The following is a 19,979-nucleotide window of genomic DNA, read 5'->3' on the forward strand; positions in this document are numbered from 1 at the left end:
GATGTTGGTGGTCATCAACCCCGCCTTGTGACTGGGGCTGCTGGGTGCTGGTGGAGAAGAGCACACACAGGTGGATGGTCACCTATCCTTTAATATCCCCCAGCCTCTGCCCAGCCATCTGACGTATTCCTCAGGTCATCTCTCCCTTCCATCACTAATAATACTAATAATTGTTTCAAACTTTTCTACTCTTCGGAGAAACCTGTGACTCCCTCCTCTGTTCTCACTCTGTGCTGTGTAAGGAAGAGTCTTCAGAAGAAGGCACGTCCACGCTTTGTGTCTCCAGGTGCCTCACCCAGCCTGGAGTGCTGGTCCACTTCTCTGCCACCCCCTTTTCAGCAGAGGCAGTGTGTTCCTGTCTGAGGCCAGCTGCCTTGGTGCCCTGTCCATGCGAGGGCTTTGCCTTTTGTCAGCTCTCATGCCTGTGCTTGCAGCCTCTTCTATCCATTTTTCTTCCTGTTATCATACTTTCTTGGCCTGGCTCATGTCTTTATTGCCTTGCATTTCTGCTATTGTGGGCTCAGTTTCTTGGCCCTTTAAGAACCCTTTAGCCTGCTCTAGTCGGCCACCCCCCCACCCCACCCCCCGCGGGAAACCGTTCTCGCAGGGCCACTAGCAGGCGTTACCAAGGAGTCCAGCAGACACTCCAGGCTTTTCTCATTCCTCAGCTTTGTTGGCGATGCTGACTTCTCTGCTCTGTGAAGCCCTGTCCCTCTGGTTTCCTTGACAGGATGCCTCCCTCTTCCCCCACTCTCTGGTCTTTCCTTCCCTGTCTCCTTTTTTGGATTCTCTTCTGTGCTCCACATTAATATGGTATTTCTCCTTGTGCCCTGTGTCCTTTCTCTGTTCCCTTACACACTTCTTGTTGACCTCACCTGCTCTTACCAATGACTGCAGGTACCATCTTGATACAAGTCACTCCTGAATCTTTATTTCTGACCTAGACTTCAGTCCTGAGCCTCAGGGCATTTATTTCTAATTGTTTACTCTAAATATCACTTTGAAAGTCTGCACAGCATGACACTGAAGATGCATCACCTAAACCAATGCCATCATTTTCACCTCCATCACAACTCCTTTTCTTTGTACCAATGGCCCTAAATTTACCCATTTGCTACCATCATACAGCTGGGGACTAGGGAGTTAATCCTTGGCCGCTCTCTGCCTCCTACCCCACATTGAATCATATAGTAAATTATATGGCTTTTGAGTACATTTTTATTCGACCTCACTGCACCCCATTGCTACAACCTTCTCTAGCCTACTTCACTGTAAAGAATATTCTAAATGGTCTTTTGGCATCTAATAAATTTACCAGTCCCCACACCATTCTCTTCTCTGCAGGCAAGTGAATTATCAGTAAAGCAGTCTGATCTGGCTTTTCCCTCCTTTAAAACCAGTGGCTTTCTCTTGTGTTTAAATAAAATTCAGACTTCTTAAAAAAGTTTTGGTGCTTGCCATGATTTACCCTCTCTGGGCCATTTGTCCTTTTTATTTGCTCTGGTCTTCCTGTGTTTTCTTTCATTTTTGGAATGCACTGTGCTCGCACATTTCTCCCATATACTGCACTCAAGTTTAGAACACTCTTCCTCCCTCTTTGCTTTGGTCACTACTGTTTATACCTCAGGTCTATTCTTTAGAATGAGTTTCCTTCCTTCTTTCCTCCCTCCAAATACACGAAATACTAGCAACACATAAAAATGGACCAGGAGTAGCATAAGACACTTGTGTACCTCTCACCTGTATTTAACGGAGGTCAGTATTTTGCTTTACTTGTCTCAAATTCTTTTTTATGTCATTTTTTAATAGTTGGTGTAGTCACATGGTTAAAAAATAGTATGAAAGAGGATTCAATGAAGTCTTCCATGTCCTCTGGTCACCCAGTTTCTAAACCAGTATTACTAGTTTTTTGAATCCTTCCTGAGATATTTTATGCATATGCAAGTACAAACATATACAAATGTCTGTTCTTTACCTTTGTATATATGGCGTAGCATATACCATACACACTTTCTCAAATCTTGCTTTATACACACATTTTGGAGCTCTTATATCAGTGTATGGAAAGCTTTTTTCTTCTTTCTTGTCACACAGTATCCCATGTTCAGATAGTCCACGAGTCATTTCTGTGGTCCCGTTAGGGACATATATGGCTTATTTCCAGTCTTTGCACTGTTACAGGATGCTGTAATGCTGTGTATGTCATTCACACATACGCGATTCTCTATGATACAAATTTCTGGATATGACATTGGCAGGTTAGGGTAATAGGATATGTAATTTTGATCGTTGTTGCCAAATTGCCCTCCATACAGTTTAACCAGTTTAGCCTGGACTGACAATTTGGAAAAAAAGTGTGATCACCTTTGATCAATCTGAAATGGAAAATGGTATTGGGCAGAGTTTCATTTTATTTTGCTTATTCCTTCTCATGCATGAATTTGAGTTTCATTGTTTGAGTCATTAGTATTTCCTGGGAACTTTCTGCTGGATTGTTCTCAGAAGTATTTCTGGGAGTTTGGTTCTCACACCACTGTCACTGAGTAGATACTTAATGATTTGTGCTAGCTACTGGTAATAGACAGGCTTTACCTTCCTAGTGCTTAAAGTGACATATTAAATAAACAAAAGAATCAAATTAATAGAAATCGCAAGTACCACTGATTGATAAAAAGAAAGTAAGATGGGATAATGTGATAGAGATGACTGCTGGGTTCAGTGTATTAATGCAAATGGACAAAGGTAAATCCTCCAGATTGATAGCCTAAAGAGAATGAAGCTTCTTTTTTATGTGACAGTCCTGAGTGGTTATTCAGGTCAGTGACATGCTCTCCCATGTCCCAGGTTCCTGCCATCTTGTGGCTCCCCAGTTCCTTAGGGCCTAGTTATCTTGGTCATCCAGCAAGGAGAAGGCTGTGGGAACTATTTTGTGGGTCAGGTCTGGCTATGACATAGAAACTTTAATTCATACTCTGTTGAATAAAATTCAGTTACGTGGCCTTACCTAAGTGCAGGGGAGGCTGGGAAGTGTAGTGCAGCCATGTGCTCAGAAAGAATAATATATATATTTTTTTATACAATTTTTTTTATTAAGGTATTATTGATGTACACTCTTAGGAAGTTTTCACCTGAAAAACAATGTGGTTACTACATTCACACATATTATCAAGTCCCCCCATACCCCATTGCAGTCACTGTCCATCAATGTAGTAAGATGCCACAGATTCACAATTTGCCTTCATTGTGCTACACTGTCTTCCCTGTGACACCCCCACACCATGTGTACTAAACATAATACCCCTCAATCCCCTTCTCCCTCCCTCCCCACCCAGCCTCCCCCATCCCTCCCCTTTGATAACTGCTAGTTCCTTCTTGGAGTTTGTGAGTCTGCTGCTCTTTTGTTCCTTCAGTTATGCTTCGTTGTTATACTCCACAAATGAGGGAAGTCATTTGGTACTTGTCTTTCCCTGCCTGGCTTATTTCACTGAACATATCCTCCAGCTCCATCCATGTTGTTGCAAATGGTAGGATTTGTTTCTTTCTTTTGGCTGAATAGTATTCCATTGTGTATATGTACCACATCTCTTTATCCATTCATCTAGTGATGGACACTTAGGTTGCCTCCATATCTTGGCTGCTGTAAATAGTGCTGCAATAAACATAGGGGTGCATATGTCTTTTTGAATCTGAGAACTTATATTCTTTGGTAAATTCCTAGGAGTGGAATTCCTGGGTCAAATGGTATTTCTAATTTGAGTTTCTTGAGGAACCTCCATACTGCTTTCTACAGTGGTTGAACTAGTTTACATTCCCACCAGCAGTGTAGGAGGGTTCCCCTTTCTCCACATCCTTGCCAACATTTGTTCTTAGTCTTTTTGATGCTGGCCATCCTAACTGGTATGAGGTGATATCTCACTGTGGTTTTAATTTGCATTTCCCTGATAATTAGCGATGTGGAGCATCTTTTCATGTGTCTGTTGGCCATCTGAATTTCTTCTTTGGAGAAGTGTCTGTTCAGATCCTCCACCCATTCTTTAATAGGGTTATTTGCTTTTTGGGTGTTGAGGCATGTGAGTTCTTTCTATATTTTGGATGTTAACCCCTTGTCGGATATGTCATTTACAAATATATTCTCCCATACTGTAGGATGCTTTTTTATTCTCCTGATAGTGTAGAAGCTTTTTAGCTTGATGTAGTCCCACTTGTTCATTTCTGATTTTGGTTCCCTTGCCCAAGGAGATGCGTTCAGGAAAAAAGTTGCTCATGTTTATATTCAAGAGATTTTTGCCTATGTTTTCTTCTAAGAGTTTTATGGTTTCATGACTTACATTCAGGTCTTTGCTCCATTTTGAGTTTACTTTTGTGTATGGGGTTAGACAGTAATCCAGTTTCATTCTGTTGCATGTAACTGTCCAGTTTTGCCAACACCAGTTCTTGAAGAGGCTGTCATTTCCCCATTGTATATCCATGGCTCCTTTATCATATATTAATTGACCATATATGCTTGGTTTTATATCTGGGCACTCTAATCTGTTCCATTGTTGTGTGGGTCTGTTCTTGTGCCAGTACCAAATTGTCTTGATTACTGTGGCTTTGTAGTAGAGCTTGGAGTTGGGGAGCTTAATCCCCCCAGCTAGTCTTCTTTCTCAGGATTGCTTTGGCTATTCAAGGTCTTTTGTGGTTCCATATGAATTTTAGAACTGTTTGTTCTAGTTTGTTGAGGAATGCTGTTGGTATTTTGATGGGGATTGCATTGAATCTGTTGATTGCTTAGGCAGGATGGCCATTTTAACAATATTAATTCTTCCTATCCATTAGCACAGGATGTGTTTCCACTTATTGGTATCTTCTTTAATTTCTCTCATGAGTGTCTTGTAGTTTTCAAAGATTAGGTCTTTCACTTCCTTGGTTAGGTTTATTCCTAGGTGTATTATTCTTTTTGATGCGATTGTGATTGGAATTGTTTTCCTGATTTCTCTTCTGCTAGTTCATCATTAGTGTATAGAAATGCAGCAGATTTCTGTGTATTAGTTTTGTATCCTGCAACTTTGCTGAATTCAGATATTAGATCTAATAGTTTTGGAGTGGATTCTTTAGGGTTTTTTATGTACAATATCACGTCATCTGCAAACAGTGACAGTTTAACTTCTTTCTTACTGATCTGGATGCCTTTTATTTCTTTGTTTTGTCTGATTGTCGTGGCTAGGACCTCCAGTACTATTTTGAATAAAAGTGGATAGAGTGGGCATCCTTGTCTTGTACCTGATCTTAAAGGAAAAGCTTTCAGAAGAATATATTTTTTGTGGACATCTAGTAGCTTCTCCCCCAGGAGTTAGGGCAGAATTGGCCAGAGTGGTCAGGGAAGACTGGCACTGAAATGGCAAGTAAGAGGCATCAAAGTAGAAATTAGGAATCAGAGTGTTATAGACTGAAGGGAACAGTAAGTACAAAAAGCCCTGTGGTACTTGAAAGAAAATGACCAGGTGGAGAAACAGACCAGGTGTGATTGGAACCCAGGTAGCAAGAGGCAGGATGGCTAGAAGGTTGGAGAAATGGCGTTGTCCATGTTATGCAGACCATTGTATAGATTTTGGATTATTTTGTTTTTCTAAGTGCAACAAGAAGTCATTAAAGGATTTTAAATAGGGAAGTGATTGGATTGTATTTTTAAAAGATTTCCTGCTATTCTCTGGAGAATGGATTGAAAAAAGGCAAAGATGGAAGCTGGGAGTTGATTTAGGGGGTCTGTTTGTTTTATTAGTGGTCTGGGATAGGAGTGATGGTGCTGTAGATGGAGGGAAGAGACCAGGTATGGGCTCTGTTTTGAAGGGAGACCCAGTACTTGCTGATGGTTTGGCTGGAGGAGTTGTTGAGCAGTGGGATGGAGAGGAGTGCTTTTATTGAAACAGAGATGAAGAGAGGAGGGGCTTTAGGGGGAAAGTGGAGAATTCCTTTCAAACCTGATATTTACACTCTGGCTATTTCCAGAAAAATATTGCTAACCCCTGGCATAAAACCAATGTTCCCAAAGAAAGAAAAGTGGCCAGTGAAATCTGTGAGCCTATTTATGGGTATAACTTGCCAAAAAACTACAGCTTTCATAATAAAATATTTTTTTCCTTGCACATACATGGAATTCTACATCATAGAACTATCTACATTGTAAGTTTCAAAAATGCAGTACTGTAAGGAAGCAATTCCCCCTGTCTGATAATAATAGTAAATGCTGGTGTTGTGGCTTTTGACTAAAGATTAAAGCTTGGTCAGAAATACTCTGAATAAACAATACTCTAAGTCCTTTTAAAATCTTCTTACAGGTGCGTCAGCAATTTCCTGCTCCCCTTGGTTGGTCAGGCACTGAAGCTCCTACACAAGTCACTGTTGAAACTCATCCTGTTCAAGAAACAACCTTTCATGTAGCCCCTCAACAGAATGCATTGCATCATCACCACGGAAACAGTTCCCACCACCACCATCACCACCACCACCACCACCACCACCATGGACAACAAGCCTTGGGCAACCGGACCAGGCCAAGGGTCTACAATTCTCCAACGAATAGCTCCTCTACCCAGGATTCCATGGAGGTTGGCCATAGTCACCACTCCATGACCTCCCTGTCTTCCTCAACTACTTCTTCCTCTACATCTTCCTCCTCTACTGGTAATCAAGGCAATCAGGCCTACCAGAATCGCCCAGTGGCTGCTAATACCTTGGACTTTGGACAGAATGGAGCTATGGATGTTAATATAACCGTCTACTCCAATCCCCGCCAAGAGACTGGCATAGCTGGACATCCGACATACCAGTTTTCTGCTAATACAGGTCCTGCACATTACATGACTGAAGGACATCTGACAATGAGGCAAGGGGCTGACAGAGAAGAGTCCCCAATGACAGGAGTTTGTGTGCAACAGAGTCCTGTAGCTAGCTCGTGACTAAATTGAAACTTGAGTTTGTTTCTTGTGTGTTTTTATAGAAGTGGTGTTTTTTTCCAAAAAACAAAGTGCAAAGCTGCTTGCATCAGAAGGAGATTAACACACTGAACCGCTACAAGAGGGCAAAGCTGACTTTTTTTTTAACTTGAAAGATTGCAAAGGGACAATGAAGTTTTTAAAAGAGCCATGTCCAAACCCATCTCCACGGATAGTTCAGCGGTGTCCTCTCTTTGCCTCCCCCAGCCCCCACCCCCCATTCCAGTCGTAGTGGGGTTTTGTCTTTCTATTCCACAAAAGTTAACATTCAAATGTTGGTCTTGGTCATTTGCCAACTAATTTTAAAATAAAAAGGCACTGCACATAATTTGCATAAAGGGCCCCATGAGGGTGTTTTTTTCCTTTCTTTTTGTTTACCTTTTTTTCCTTTTTGTTTTGTTTTTGTTTTGTTTTGGGTGGGGGGTGGGTAATTTGGGTTTTTAAGTCCGCTAAACACACTTGGGCACGGAATGCAGTACTGTAAGGAAGCGGGACCTCCAGCTTACACAAACACCACCTTCAGCTGTGCGGAAGGGACCGTTGTGTTGGAGTTTGTAAGGCGTGGTAAGCATGCTGAGTGGCGGGGATCAGCACTCTCCTGTCTGAACCTACTGAGGAGCAAAGCAGCAATTACACAGGATCCTGCGGGTCTCCTGTTGTAGAGGCCACAGTACGATAGTAACAGGACGTGACTGGTCTCCTAACCAAGGTGCACTGAGAAGCAATCAACGGGTCAGTCGTGGCCAGTCCTGGGGAGGTCTGAGTGGTGGTCTTTGGGATAACCTTTGGCCTTATGGATTTGGACTCAGAATTAGAAGAGCCTACCATTTCAGATGCAATCACTTTTGGACATGCTTTTGCAGACAGTCCTTAATGCTGAAAACACAGAGAATGGGTAATTCAAGAGGCCTTTCTTTTAAAATAGACTTTTGTGACCCACTAATTGTAAGGTATTGCAAGGTCACTTTGCGTGTGTCATAAGTTGACTTCCTTATTGGTTGAAGGTCACAGAAGTAGTGGTTTGCTTTGATGGAAATAGCTACAGCTGTGTCCCTTCCTGCTTTTTACTTTTTCTTTTGCTTTTTCTCGGCACGTGGTATCTCCACCATTTCTTCTGCACAAAGATGTCTTCTGTTCATCCTGAACATTTAAAAAAAATGCAGAATTTTATGTGACTGCTTTTTTGCCTCACAATTATGCTGTGAATTTTACAAAAATTTATTTTCCTTTTTGATAATTTATTGTACCAAAGCTGTTTTTATAGCACATAGATGTCTGTAACCAATAATGTAGCAGTTCTGCACTTTGACACAAGGTGTAACTAGACCATTTTTAAATGTCAGTTGAAAATTATGGCTGTACTATTGCTTAAACAAAACTGGAACTGTTGTTGAATCCATAGCCAATACATTTACAGCAGTCTGTGTACTGAACATAATAGATTGACATCTAATTCAAGATTACAACATCTGTTACATTCTAAAATGTGTTCAGGCTTCTGAAGGTAAAGGGACACTGGATCCAGAAGCTATGGAACCAGCAGTTGATTCTTGTATTCCTGATTAACCTCCTTGTAAACTTGAAAGCAAGACGTTGATTGCACCAGCAGGTCCAGAATATGAGTGTGAGCAAAGCAAAACTCTCATGTGCGACCTGAAGCTAACAGGCTGGAGTTTAACAGGTGCCTAGTTTTGAGATTATGCTGCCTTAATGTAACACAGTCTGGCAGTTGCTAAATTTGTGTTCCCATTTTAAATTGACCAATTTTATGGTGTTATATTTTGAGTGATTGAATTGGGAGAATGAAGATAAGTAAATTACCTGTCCAGGATCAAACGAAGCCTAGAAAAGAAGCAGTAATCTACCTCTGCCGATAACCCTGTTCTAAACAACTCAGCAGAACACCACGTTGCTTTTTATTGGTCAATTCCATGTGGCTGATGAGGTCGATGTTTTCTGAACAAAATCAGGTTTTTATATGTAACAGTGACGAAAGGCTTAGAACTATATGAATGGTAATGGGAACTTGGAAATACCGTTTTTATAAACCACACAATTTTTTTGTTGTTAATCAGGAAATCCATATTTATTTTGTAATCAAATGTCAAGCCTGTGGATGGTTTTTGAACTTGGTAGTTCATGAAGGTTTACAGTGAATCAATCATAGGATATCACCTTGAGTATAGCAATATCAAAAGGCAGTCAGAAGTTACTGCTGCCGAGGAACAGAAGGTGAAGATGCTATATTGGTCAGGTCATTTTTTTTCTGTGCTGGTTGCCACATCTTAGCAAGCACCAAAAAATGAAAGCAAATTAGTTTTTAAACCGCTATTTACATAAAGGAAATCATAAAACCCAATGCTTCTGCATACTGTGTTATGTTACAGTCCAGTTTTGTGTGCTTTACTACACGGTTTGGTTACAGGACTTCTGTGCATTGTAAACATAAACAGCATGGAAAAGGTTAAATACCTGTGTGCAGATTGTAAGATCTGGTCCGGACTTGCTGTGTATATTGTAACGTTAAATGAAAAAGAACCCCCCTTTGTATTATAGTCATGCGGTCTTATGTATGATAAACAGTTGAATAATTTGTCCTCAGACTCTTTACTATGCTTTTTTAAAATTAACTTAAGAAAATGTAAACACAGTAAAAATCTTCCTATGCAATTAACCTGGTCCAGGTAATGGTCTGGTAGGTATACTGCATATAAGTTGAGTCAAATGTGTAAAAAAGAAAATAGTAGTTACACTGACATAGGCTTCAAAAATCTCAGAAGATAAAAACTGCAGGTTTAACAGATCATTTTGATTTTTAAAATGGATTGATTGTTTATGTGATTACTATATTCACAGTTTCTGTCTGATTCCAAGTGCTAATAGTTTGTAGTGTTTGGAATGGATGTGAGAGAGAGACGATTTTCTCCAGTAGGCTTTGTCCAGCTTGGAAGCAAGAGGAAATGCCAGTAATACTATTCCTCCTCCACCAGGTCTTTGGATGGCACATATCAGGGACTTTCTTGTACAAAGGTTAGAATTTCTGCTATCATGAATTAGTTTCTAACCTAAAGTCTTTTTAAATTAACGTGCGTAAGTATAGACATGGCTTCCAGAAGGCAAAATAACTTACTTAAAAAGGTAAATGGGACTCTGTATTTCAGATTGGCTCCGTAAAGCAGTAACTACTACATGGAAGAAAGGAAAACTTTCTTCAGTTACTTCTTAGGATATGAGCATTTTACTTAGTTAAATGGTACACTTTATATGATATTGGACTCCAAAAAACCTAGGCTTAATTTTACTTAAAGAATACTAGAACTACATGTGAAAAGTCATTGTCTGCACTAATTATATAAGGCTGACAAAAGCACCCTAGCGTTGGCCAGTGTATCCTCTTTTCCAATTCTTCTGTTGTTAAACTTACATCATAGTAAGTCATATAATAGGGAAATACATAAACAAAATGCAGAGAGGAGATAGCAAATTAAAAATTTCTTCTAGGTCAGTTCCCAATTCCCTTTTGGCCTGCCTTTACTGTGTTAGCACTCAGGTACTCATTTTTATATCCTTTTTTGTAGTAATGATCATACCTAATAGATCAGATAGTTCATTCCAGGTACAGAACTTGGTCTTCATGCCATATAGGAAAAAAAATTGTAATTTTAAGATTAAGATTGAGGGGAAAACTGACTTTGGTATACTGAGACCGTATTCGAATTTCTTAGGATCCTACTTGGGATGGCAGGTGGCCTGACACTGGGGAGCCTTTGGTGTCAGGAAAGTGAGCAGAAGTTGTTCTCATCTTCTTAACCATGGCTCTCCTTCCCTAGACTTTTTTCCTAGGGTGTAAACATACCTTGAGTAATTGTACAAAGAACAAGAAAAGAAACCCTAAGAAAATAGTGAATTTTATTCTTTATCATCATCCCTCCTAATGCATAACGGTGTCAGTGAGTCCACTGAGAACCGTCCTGGGGATACTGCCCGGGCTTTCCGCCTATACAGGGAGTTTGACATATCCCTGTGTTTGATGCACTAGGTCTTTTTTGTGCAAGACTCACTCAGTAAGGTGAGCAGTGCATCAGTTTGTGTGTTTATCTTTCTCTTGGCCATTGTGTACAGCCAAGGTCCCAGGTTCCAGCTCCCCACAGTGAGCGGTGATTAGAACCTGGGTGTTCTTGCATCATAACTGTAGGATAACATTCACCTTAAATGAAGGACACAAGGTATTTGTCATCAGTTATCTTCTAGTTTCTTATCTTAAACCTTCAAAGACAAAAAGACAGCTACTTCTCTTACTGAAACACTATAGTATGATTTAAACACACAAGGCACAGGTAGCCCCTGCTTTCTGAAAATCCATGCTGTGCCACTTGGCTTTTATGAAAGACCTACATTAGTACTGTAATGGTTTTATTTTTTAAAGCAGAAATCCTCTTCAGCTATCTTCAGTTAGTGAAAGCAGGTACCAGTGCCACAATTTGAACTTTTGGAAAATTGGGGATACTCTGCTTTATGCAATTTTGCCTTTAAAAATGTGTCATAGAATGCTCAACTTTTGGATGGTGGGGAAAACCTATACCCCACAGATTTCAGTAGACAGCCTTAACTGCAAACAGTTGATGTTTCATAATTTCTCACCTTGAGGGTTTGTCATTTCATTTAAAAGTTGGGTGGGAATTGCCATGTAAATTTTAGTCTCCACAAACCATGTATCTATGAATCCTGCCATCCCTGGAAGTTGGGGCTGCAGCTTGAGAGCAGTGAGAAGGGATGGGGAGCCTCAAATTTGCTTCCTTTTGCTTTTACCAGGTACCATTGTCCAGTCTCAGCTGGGTTATGAGGAGCAGAGTATTAGAACAGGGATCATGTTGGCTGATGAAATCCATCTTAAACTGTGGGGCAGGAAGAGTGGTGGCAGAGCTCCTGGTGAAGGATGGAGGAGGACGTGGAGTCGGGCCAGGGCATCTTGTGTTTTTGAAGACAATACAGTGATTCTGTGTCTCAGCCAGGCATGACCCGGAGGGTAAGGAGGTGTGTGTGGCCAATCTGACAAGTCTTACTGTTTTAAAATGTTCCATTACTGAAGTCCTTATGTGTATAATTATATGTAGTATTAAAACTCACACTGCATTATAAAATGTTACAAACCTCCAAGAAAGGAATAACCAGATACAAGTATATAAAACTTGAGCACTTTGTTTCTTTTTGTCATTTCTCCTTTCAGAAGTGAATGGATGTGACTTGACATCCTGTCAGTAGCTCTCAGAGGCTGTAAGTGGCTTGTGCTGAGTTGATTTCCCTGCAGGAAGAGAGGCCTACCCCTCCACATCTGAGTCCCACATGAGCTTCTGTAAGACCAGTGGTGTTGGCCACCTGGTCTGAGCAAGCACGTGTGTGGGAAGGCCCCACTGTGTGTGGTGACGGTTTGCAGCTCTAGAATTGGGTTCAAGTCCTTGCTCTTCCCTGCATCATGCTTGTCCTCTAAGCCTCATGTTCCTTTGTAAAGTGGGAGTAACCAGAATCCACTATTGGACATTTTATGTGGGTTTCAATGAGGATATACATAAGGATCTTAGCACAATGTAGGGAGAGTTCAGTGACTACAATTTTTAACTGCAGAGCTGGAGTCCACAGCATGAAGGAATCTTTTTCTGTGAATGTTAAAAGCCACGTGGGGAAACCAGGTGAGTGGTGTTCTGGTGAATGATTAAGCAGCATTATTTTGCTTTTATTTCTGGAGTCTTGATATTAGTCCTTTACCATTTCGGTTTTGCTATTGCACGGTACATCTGTTGCAGAATTTTGAGGTTATGTGTTTTGTAGTTTGCCATAATTACGATATTTAAATGTTTTAAGAGGGATGATTTTTCAGTAGACTTTTCCCTCTACAACTTCAGGGAGGCTGTCGGGAGGAGTAACTGTGGCTCAGGCCCATTTTTTAACAAGCATTGCCATTAGACCTGACCGGCATGTGTCCAGCGGCCCCTCTCCCTGCCCAGGCATACCTGTTGCTCTTCCAGCCTTCAGGGATTTGAGTTAGATCAGGGAGAAGAGACGGTAAGTAAGAAACCAGTTCCCAAGTTAATAAACAGTAATAATATTGGGGAAGCTGGAGTCCCACATTAAGATTCCCCTTTTCATTCCTAAGGTCTCCTTCCTTCCTTAGAGCAAACATACAGACCAGAATTTCTTTGGGCGAAAAGCCTGTTCATCTGTATCAGAATCTATGAGACTGCTGTTACCACACAGGAGTATTTGCTTTGCAGTGGCCGGTGGCTTTGCCTGAATGAAGTTGGGAACGATGGGCCTAATGATGGGGTTCGAGTGCTCACCTGAGGTAGAGAAGTTCCAAAGGGAGACAGAGGTCCCCCGCTCCAACAAGTCAGATCGGGCTGGCTTGTGCTCCTAGTGGCTCCTGGGCCCTCCCCCGACCCCCATGCACATCCCTGACCCCGCCTTCGGCGCGCTGCATTAGCTGACCCCTAGAGTGGTCGGGGTTGGGTCTGCCAAGGCCCTGGATCGTGGCCAGTACCGCCCTGACACTCAGTGATGCTTTGCTGTCACAGAGTGCTTCCTCAGCCTTCATTAACCATCGCTCACCACCTCTGACTCACATGCAGCTTCCTCGCGGGCCTGCCTCCCCACGCAGGCAGGTGGGTGCTGGCAGCACTGGTGACCTTGCACAGACATGCTTCCCTGGAGGTGTCTCCTGCCCCTGTAGTGGCCTGGAAGAACTCAGAAGCTTGCCCCAGAGGCTCCCCATGTAGCTGTTCTCTAACTGTGGTCTTCCTCCCCAGCTCAGCTTGCTCTGCAGATTACTTCTGCCCTATTTTCACTAGACATGGGGGACTAGCAGTGACTAGGTACAAGAGGCGAAGCAGGAACTCATCCTCACTGGTCACGTTAAAGCAGTGAACTTGAAATACCTCCTTTACTTCCTGCAGAAGACACTCCTAGTCAAAATAAGCAATTGGTACTAATCCTGAAAACAATTTAAAAATGAAAAGTCCTACCTTGAAGAAAAATAATGTCTTATTAGCATGAGGTCCCTGAGAGTGATCATAGAGTCACGTTGAAGCATTTACTCATGTCAGAGAGGACGCAGACAGCACGGCCCCGTGTGTTCTCTGGTGGAACAGACAGTGAATAACCAAAATAAGCAAGTGTCGAAGAGGGTGTGAACAGGGACCCTTTTACGGTCCAGGAATTGAGGTTTAGCTGATACCTAATGGGTGGTGGCAACGCTCTAGAATCTAGGAGACACTGTGTTCAAAGCCTGACATAATGAGATACTTGCCACTGTCCCTTTCTAAGTGGAGAGAGTCCAGAGCTGCCTAGGAAGGAGAGCTGATCTATTTTAGGAATGGACTGGACCGTGTGAGGGGTGGTTGGGGGAGCTGGGCTTCCTGCAGCACTGTGGCTCCAGCACCTTGGCAGAAGGCAGCGCTCTTCACTGGGGCTGGGAGCGCTGGTACAGCAGGTGAGCCAGACAGCCATGCGTTCAGCTTTAGGGCCTTGAGTGTTTAAAGGCTTACAGGACATACAAATAGGTAATTTTATATAAAGGAATGACCTGGGGATGGTAAGTTTTGGTCCTTTTCAGAGGCAAATGGTGGTGAGGGAGCTGAGGAGAGCCTGGCACTTTAATAAGAGGAACCTGTGTATCCCCCAAGCTGACCCCTGATGTCCTTGACCCTTGGGAGGTTGCAGATCTATCAAGGGGATAGTGATCATCTTGTCCCCCTCCACTCAGTGTAGTCTGGGGACTGGTAACATCGGCATCGCTTGGAGCCTGGAGAAATGCAGAGTCCCAGGCCCTGCCCAGACCCACTCAGAACCTGCTTTGGAACAAGGCCCTCAGTGTTCACCTTTGAGACACTTTACATTTGAGGAAACCTAAGAGTTTAAGCAACTTGTTCAGGATAGCACAGCTGACCTGCGAGTCTGGTTGCGGTCCAGGCCTCTTCGTGCTGCCCCTGACTTTGTGGGGTCACTTACCACACCCTCGGCTGGATGGCACGTCCAGCTGTTGTGACCACCAGAAGCAGATTATCAGTGAACCTAATTTAATATCCATCGATGCAGATGCTTGGCATATGAGCTAGACGAGTTATTTAAGAATGATTCTATTGTCCTAATGAACCACAGTGATGCTGAAAAGTTTTCATTTTGACAGGACTTTCATGAATTTTGAAATATTGAACAGGTATATCTGATTTTATTTTTGTTTAACTATGTAACTAAGATAGGCTGCCTCAGGCTCTGAGAATCAAGACAGATTCTGCCGCCTCCTCCCCCTCTAAGTCTGGCAACTTGGCCCCCTTCCCTTCTCCTTCGGTCATTTTTGCCCCTTCTAGTTTCCCCGGCCCAGTAATTCAGTAATTCCTATTCCTGCTTCAGTGTTTCCCCAGGGGGGTCAGGCTGGTGCCGCGTCAACAGCTCCAGAGGTCCGGTGACATAAAGTTGGGTCACCTTTTGCAATGACTGTATCTCCGCTGTGGCAGCCATGGTCCCCTCCTGTCTCCCCGACAGCCTCCAAATCCAGGCACCATGTATCAGTCAGATGAATTGTAATTCAGGCACCTTTCTTGTGAGCAGAGCAATTCCCCCAAGTCCTCTGGATTAAGAGATGGAGGCTCTCTCGGACCCTGAACAAAAGAAAAAGTAGGGTTATAAATGGAAGAAAAATAAGGAGATTAATTATGTTTTGGTGATTATCAGGGAAGCCTTGCTTTTTTTGTCTCCCTGAGACATTTTGGTTTGCTTTCCCGTTTCTGTTATTACTTGAATTTCTTCATTGTGCCTGGCAGCAAACCTGCCCTGTCCTTCAGGTGGTGGGCGCTTCAGGAGCAGGAGAGCTCCGGAAAGGCCGGAATGACTTTGGCCTCTGCTTCTTGTCCATTGCCACAGATTAGATATTGGCAAATCCAGCTACTGTCTTATTTTTGTATGGCCTGCTTGGTGAAGAATGGTTTTTACATTTGAAATGGTTGAAAAGCATCAAACATATTATTTCCTGACATGGAAATTACATGAAATTTAAATTTCAATGTCTATTAGTGAAGTTGTATTGGAACAGCACTTTTTTTTTTCTAACCTGCGTATTGCTTTTGTGCTATAATGGCAAAGTTGAGTAGTTACCCAGAGAGCATATGTGGCTCTCTCTGCTGCTTGATGCACCATGAATGGCAGTGGCAGTTAAGTCAGCAGCATTCTGAGTGCCACATCTATCACTGTGCCACAATATTCTATTTATTTTTTATTACCAGTGTATACCCATCATGTCAAAACAAGAAAAGGAAAGTAGACTTCAAATGTCACTGTGCTTTTGAGGCACAGTGGAGTATGGATTATCTGTTACTGAATTAGGGGTAAGGTGCAGTGATGTGATAGCTGTTAAAGGGAATACGATGTATGTTGGCATTATCAGTCTAAACATTCATCAAAGTATTTATATATTTATAACACAAGAAAATGGTCAGAAAAACTAGAAGATTTAAAATTGAATATTTAATCAAAAGAATTTCTTCACAACAATAGAAAATGAGGCTGCAGTCAAAGTAAGTTTCTGATTGGCTCATCTGTTAGCCACAAGGAAAGCCACTTAACCTATGGTGATTTAATTAAGTCATTTTTTATTCTGTAGCTGAAGAGACTGCTCAGAGAAAGTAAACTTGTTTAAGGCTATTAGCCTTTCAATAACAGTTGCTCAAAGTGTTGAGGATATTATGAGCAATGTCAATAGTCAATTAAAAAATAAAGCAAATGATTTTGAGTGGTTTTCCTTGACTCTTATTACAAGAGTTGACATAAGTTTCCAGCACTGCTCTGTTATTTGAGGAGACAGTGCCAAGTTGGAAGTAACTGAAGAATTAGCCTTTATTACAGGCAAAAATATTTTCAAAATCGAGGAAACAAATTCAGTACAACCTGAAGTGGAATCTGTTAAGATGTGTTAAAATAAATGGTAGAAAAGTACATATGGAATAGAAAAGGCTTAATATGACAAACTTAGAAAGCTTATGATGATAAGATGGTAAAGCCTATGGCTATTCACTGTATTATTAAAATGAACTGGTATTTTGTGGAAAATACTTGAATCGTGTTATTGAACAGTGAACTTCACATGCTCTTGTGGACTTAACTATCAACAGTTCCATAAATTTTTATCAGAAACAGTAACTGAATATCCTGACAATCTCTAATATAGCAGTTCTGTGGTTTAATAGTGGTAAGGTTTTATTTCAATTTCTGAGCTCAGGACTGAGATTGAAATTTTTCTGAGTCAGTACATTCAAAGCTGACCTCAATCACTATTACCAAACACTGGATAGCTTTAGAAATTAGCTTTGGTTGCAGACATGATTTCTTAATCAATTCTATCTAAAATCACAAGGTATGACACTGTTTATATGTGGAATACATACTATAAGGTAAAGTCATTTAGACAAGAACCAATGTTGGAATCACAACTATTTCATATACTTCCCATGTTGTCCAAAGTTAGAAGAAGCAAGACTTCACTGCCACACATTTGTAGATGGCATATTCTGTGATCTCAAATACAATTCCAACAGCATTTTAATAGGCCTTAGTGCAAACCTGAAATTAATTTCCATATTGCAAAATCCATTTAACTGCAGTTGAGGGGCTTCCACCTAAACTTCAATTGAAGCTATTCATCTGCTAAAAGGCAAATATCAAGAGAAAAAAAATCTAACAATTCTAGAATTGCCTTGCAAGTGATAAATAAACACAGTTAAAAGTCCTATGCTCATAGTCTGATGTCAGTATTGGGAAATACCTATCCATATTTCAAAAGTCTTTGAAGGTTTTTTCAATGATGAAATATGTAAAACCTCATTGCAAATCAGTATTAACAGAAAAACAAGTGCAATTGATTTTGATGATAGGCAACACTAGCCTTGAACCTCAGGTGAAGTGATATTCCCCAAAAAGAATTCAAATTATTCTCATTTGGAAACCTGTGTTATAAAAGAAAATTGTACTCAATTATTATTACATTTGAATTTCACCAATTAAAATTTATTCCTTTTATCATATAAATCCCTTTATAATATCCTAGATCTTTGGCTCTTGGCCCAGAAAACCTGCAACATTTAATATCCGGCCTCTTAAAAAGTTTACCTACCTTTACAAAAGGTGGTGCAAAGGAGTAAGTGGGTTCATCCTCCCAGATCAGTACTCCAAAAGGCAAGTTCTGCATTGGACCCATACCCCAAAAGGCAATTCAGGACCCTTTGGTCCCACTCCCTGGAACAATCTGCTCCTCAAAGAATCTTTGGGTTAGAATCTAGGAGGAAGGCACCTTTGGGCCTTGGTCTTTGGGAACAGAAGCATGCCCTCATGTTCAACCATCAACAGGATGGCTGCATGTCCTGCAGCAAGAATGACAGCCTGGAGGCCAGTCTGGTTTGAAGCTTGTTTGCTGAATATGGCTGCCTTGGGATTCCCGATCTCCACTCATCAGCTGGCCTGCACAAAGGCAGGTAAGAGGTTTATTTTTCTTTTCTGACACCAACCAATTCTCTGATTTTCTGCAGACACCGGCTGGGTGTCCAGCAATTCAGTTCAGGTCTGACACTATTTACCTAGAGACAGCATCAGATTCTACAAGTTCAAGGGCTCAGTCCCACAAAACTGCCCTTGCATGTCACAAGCCGAGTCACCTGTACTTCTGACCGACCAGCTCTAAACCAGGGGCTCCCATGCCTTCCTCCTCAGCTTCAATGATTTGCTAGAACAGTCTACAGAATTTTAAAAGGCACTTTACTTACGTTTACTGGTTATTAATAGGATACAAATGAGTAGGTAGATGAAGAAGAGGTACATAAGGTGAGATCCAGAAGGGCCCCAAGTGCAGGAATGTCTGCCCCATGGAGTTGATGGCACTGCCCTCCTGGCACGTGGGTGTGCTCACCAACTCGGAAGCTCTGAACCCTTGCTTTTGGGATTTCTGCGGAGGTTTATCACATAGGCACAGTTGGTATTAACTCACTTCTCTCCGTTCAGCCCCTCTCCTTTCTCTGGAACTTGGTGGGTGGGTGGTGAGTTGAAAGCTCCAGGCTTCTGACCACAGCTTGATCTTTCCGGCCACCAGCCCCAATCCTGAAGCTACCTAGGGTCCAGCAAGAGTCACCTCATTAGAACAAGAGATGCTTCTGCCACCCCCTCACTCAGAAGATTACAAGGGATTTAGGAACGGGGGCGGGGGTAAAGGCCAAATGGGTGTGGGTGAGCATGGAGCTGGCCTGAGGGGGCAGGGTGGGCGTTTGACCACAGTTAACAAATGGGGAAGGGGGAGAAGGGAAACTGAAAAGTAGATGAGAACCAAGGGAGTTTGTGTTTTGAACATAAAGCCAGTTTTTAAAAAATGTCTGTTTCCTTGGCTCTTTGAGTACTTGATAAACACTTACATGCTTTATAAGCCCCAATTGTGAAAAATCCGTGATGAGGAAGAGCTTGGCTGGAGAAACGCCTATTTGTGTTGCCAGACCAATGGACTCACCTCCTGGTGACATGGAGCTAAAGTCACACCAAGGAACATTCAGCGAGGAACAAGTTTTTATAACTTGGCACAAATAAAGAGAACACTGGGGATGGCTCCCAAAGCAGCAACTCCATGAAGGGAGGGTAAGGACTCAGCCTTAAAGGCTGTCAGGGGCAGGGCATTGGGCCGTTGTGTCTATCATCACATTCAGAGGCCAGCCAACTCAGCCGATCCTGGCTGCTTCACGCATCCTACGTGCCCTCACGGACGTCTGACCGGGTGAGGTAGACTCACCAGAAAAGATTTCAGGGATCACAGTCTCCAATCTTCTGTCTGAGCTAGTCTGGAGCCTGCGAGCTTTTGGCGAGCATCGGGCCTCTGCTCCTGTGACAGTGCTCAGGGATAGGGGACATTATCTGTAGCTCTTGAGGAGGAGCGTTTCCATTGCCCTAATCACCACTGACCAGTCCAGTTCCCACACTCTGGCTCGG

At 42.1% G+C, this 19,979-nt stretch overlaps 1 protein-coding gene across 12 annotated transcripts in view; it reads left to right on the forward strand.

Annotated features, from left to right (window-relative positions):
• Nucleotides 1-9,570, forward strand: part of DYRK1A (dual specificity tyrosine phosphorylation regulated kinase 1A) — a 152,448-nt gene extending 142,878 nt beyond the window's left edge. For all 12 annotated transcript variants that reach the window (XM_057504521.1, XM_036899220.2, XM_036899218.2 and 9 more), the window contains one exon: nt 6,318-9,570. In XM_057504521.1, the coding sequence (XP_057360504.1) occupies nt 6,318-6,938 (621 nt within the window). In that variant the 3' untranslated portion in view covers nt 6,939-9,570. The remainder of the gene's footprint in view (nt 1-6,317) is intronic.
• The last annotated feature ends 10,409 nt before the right edge of the window (nt 9,571-19,979 follow it).

The sequence above is a fragment of the Manis pentadactyla genome, chromosome 1 (assembly GCF_030020395.1).
Source record: "Manis pentadactyla isolate mManPen7 chromosome 1, mManPen7.hap1, whole genome shotgun sequence".
Taxonomy (NCBI): domain Eukaryota; kingdom Metazoa; phylum Chordata; class Mammalia; order Pholidota; family Manidae; genus Manis; species Manis pentadactyla.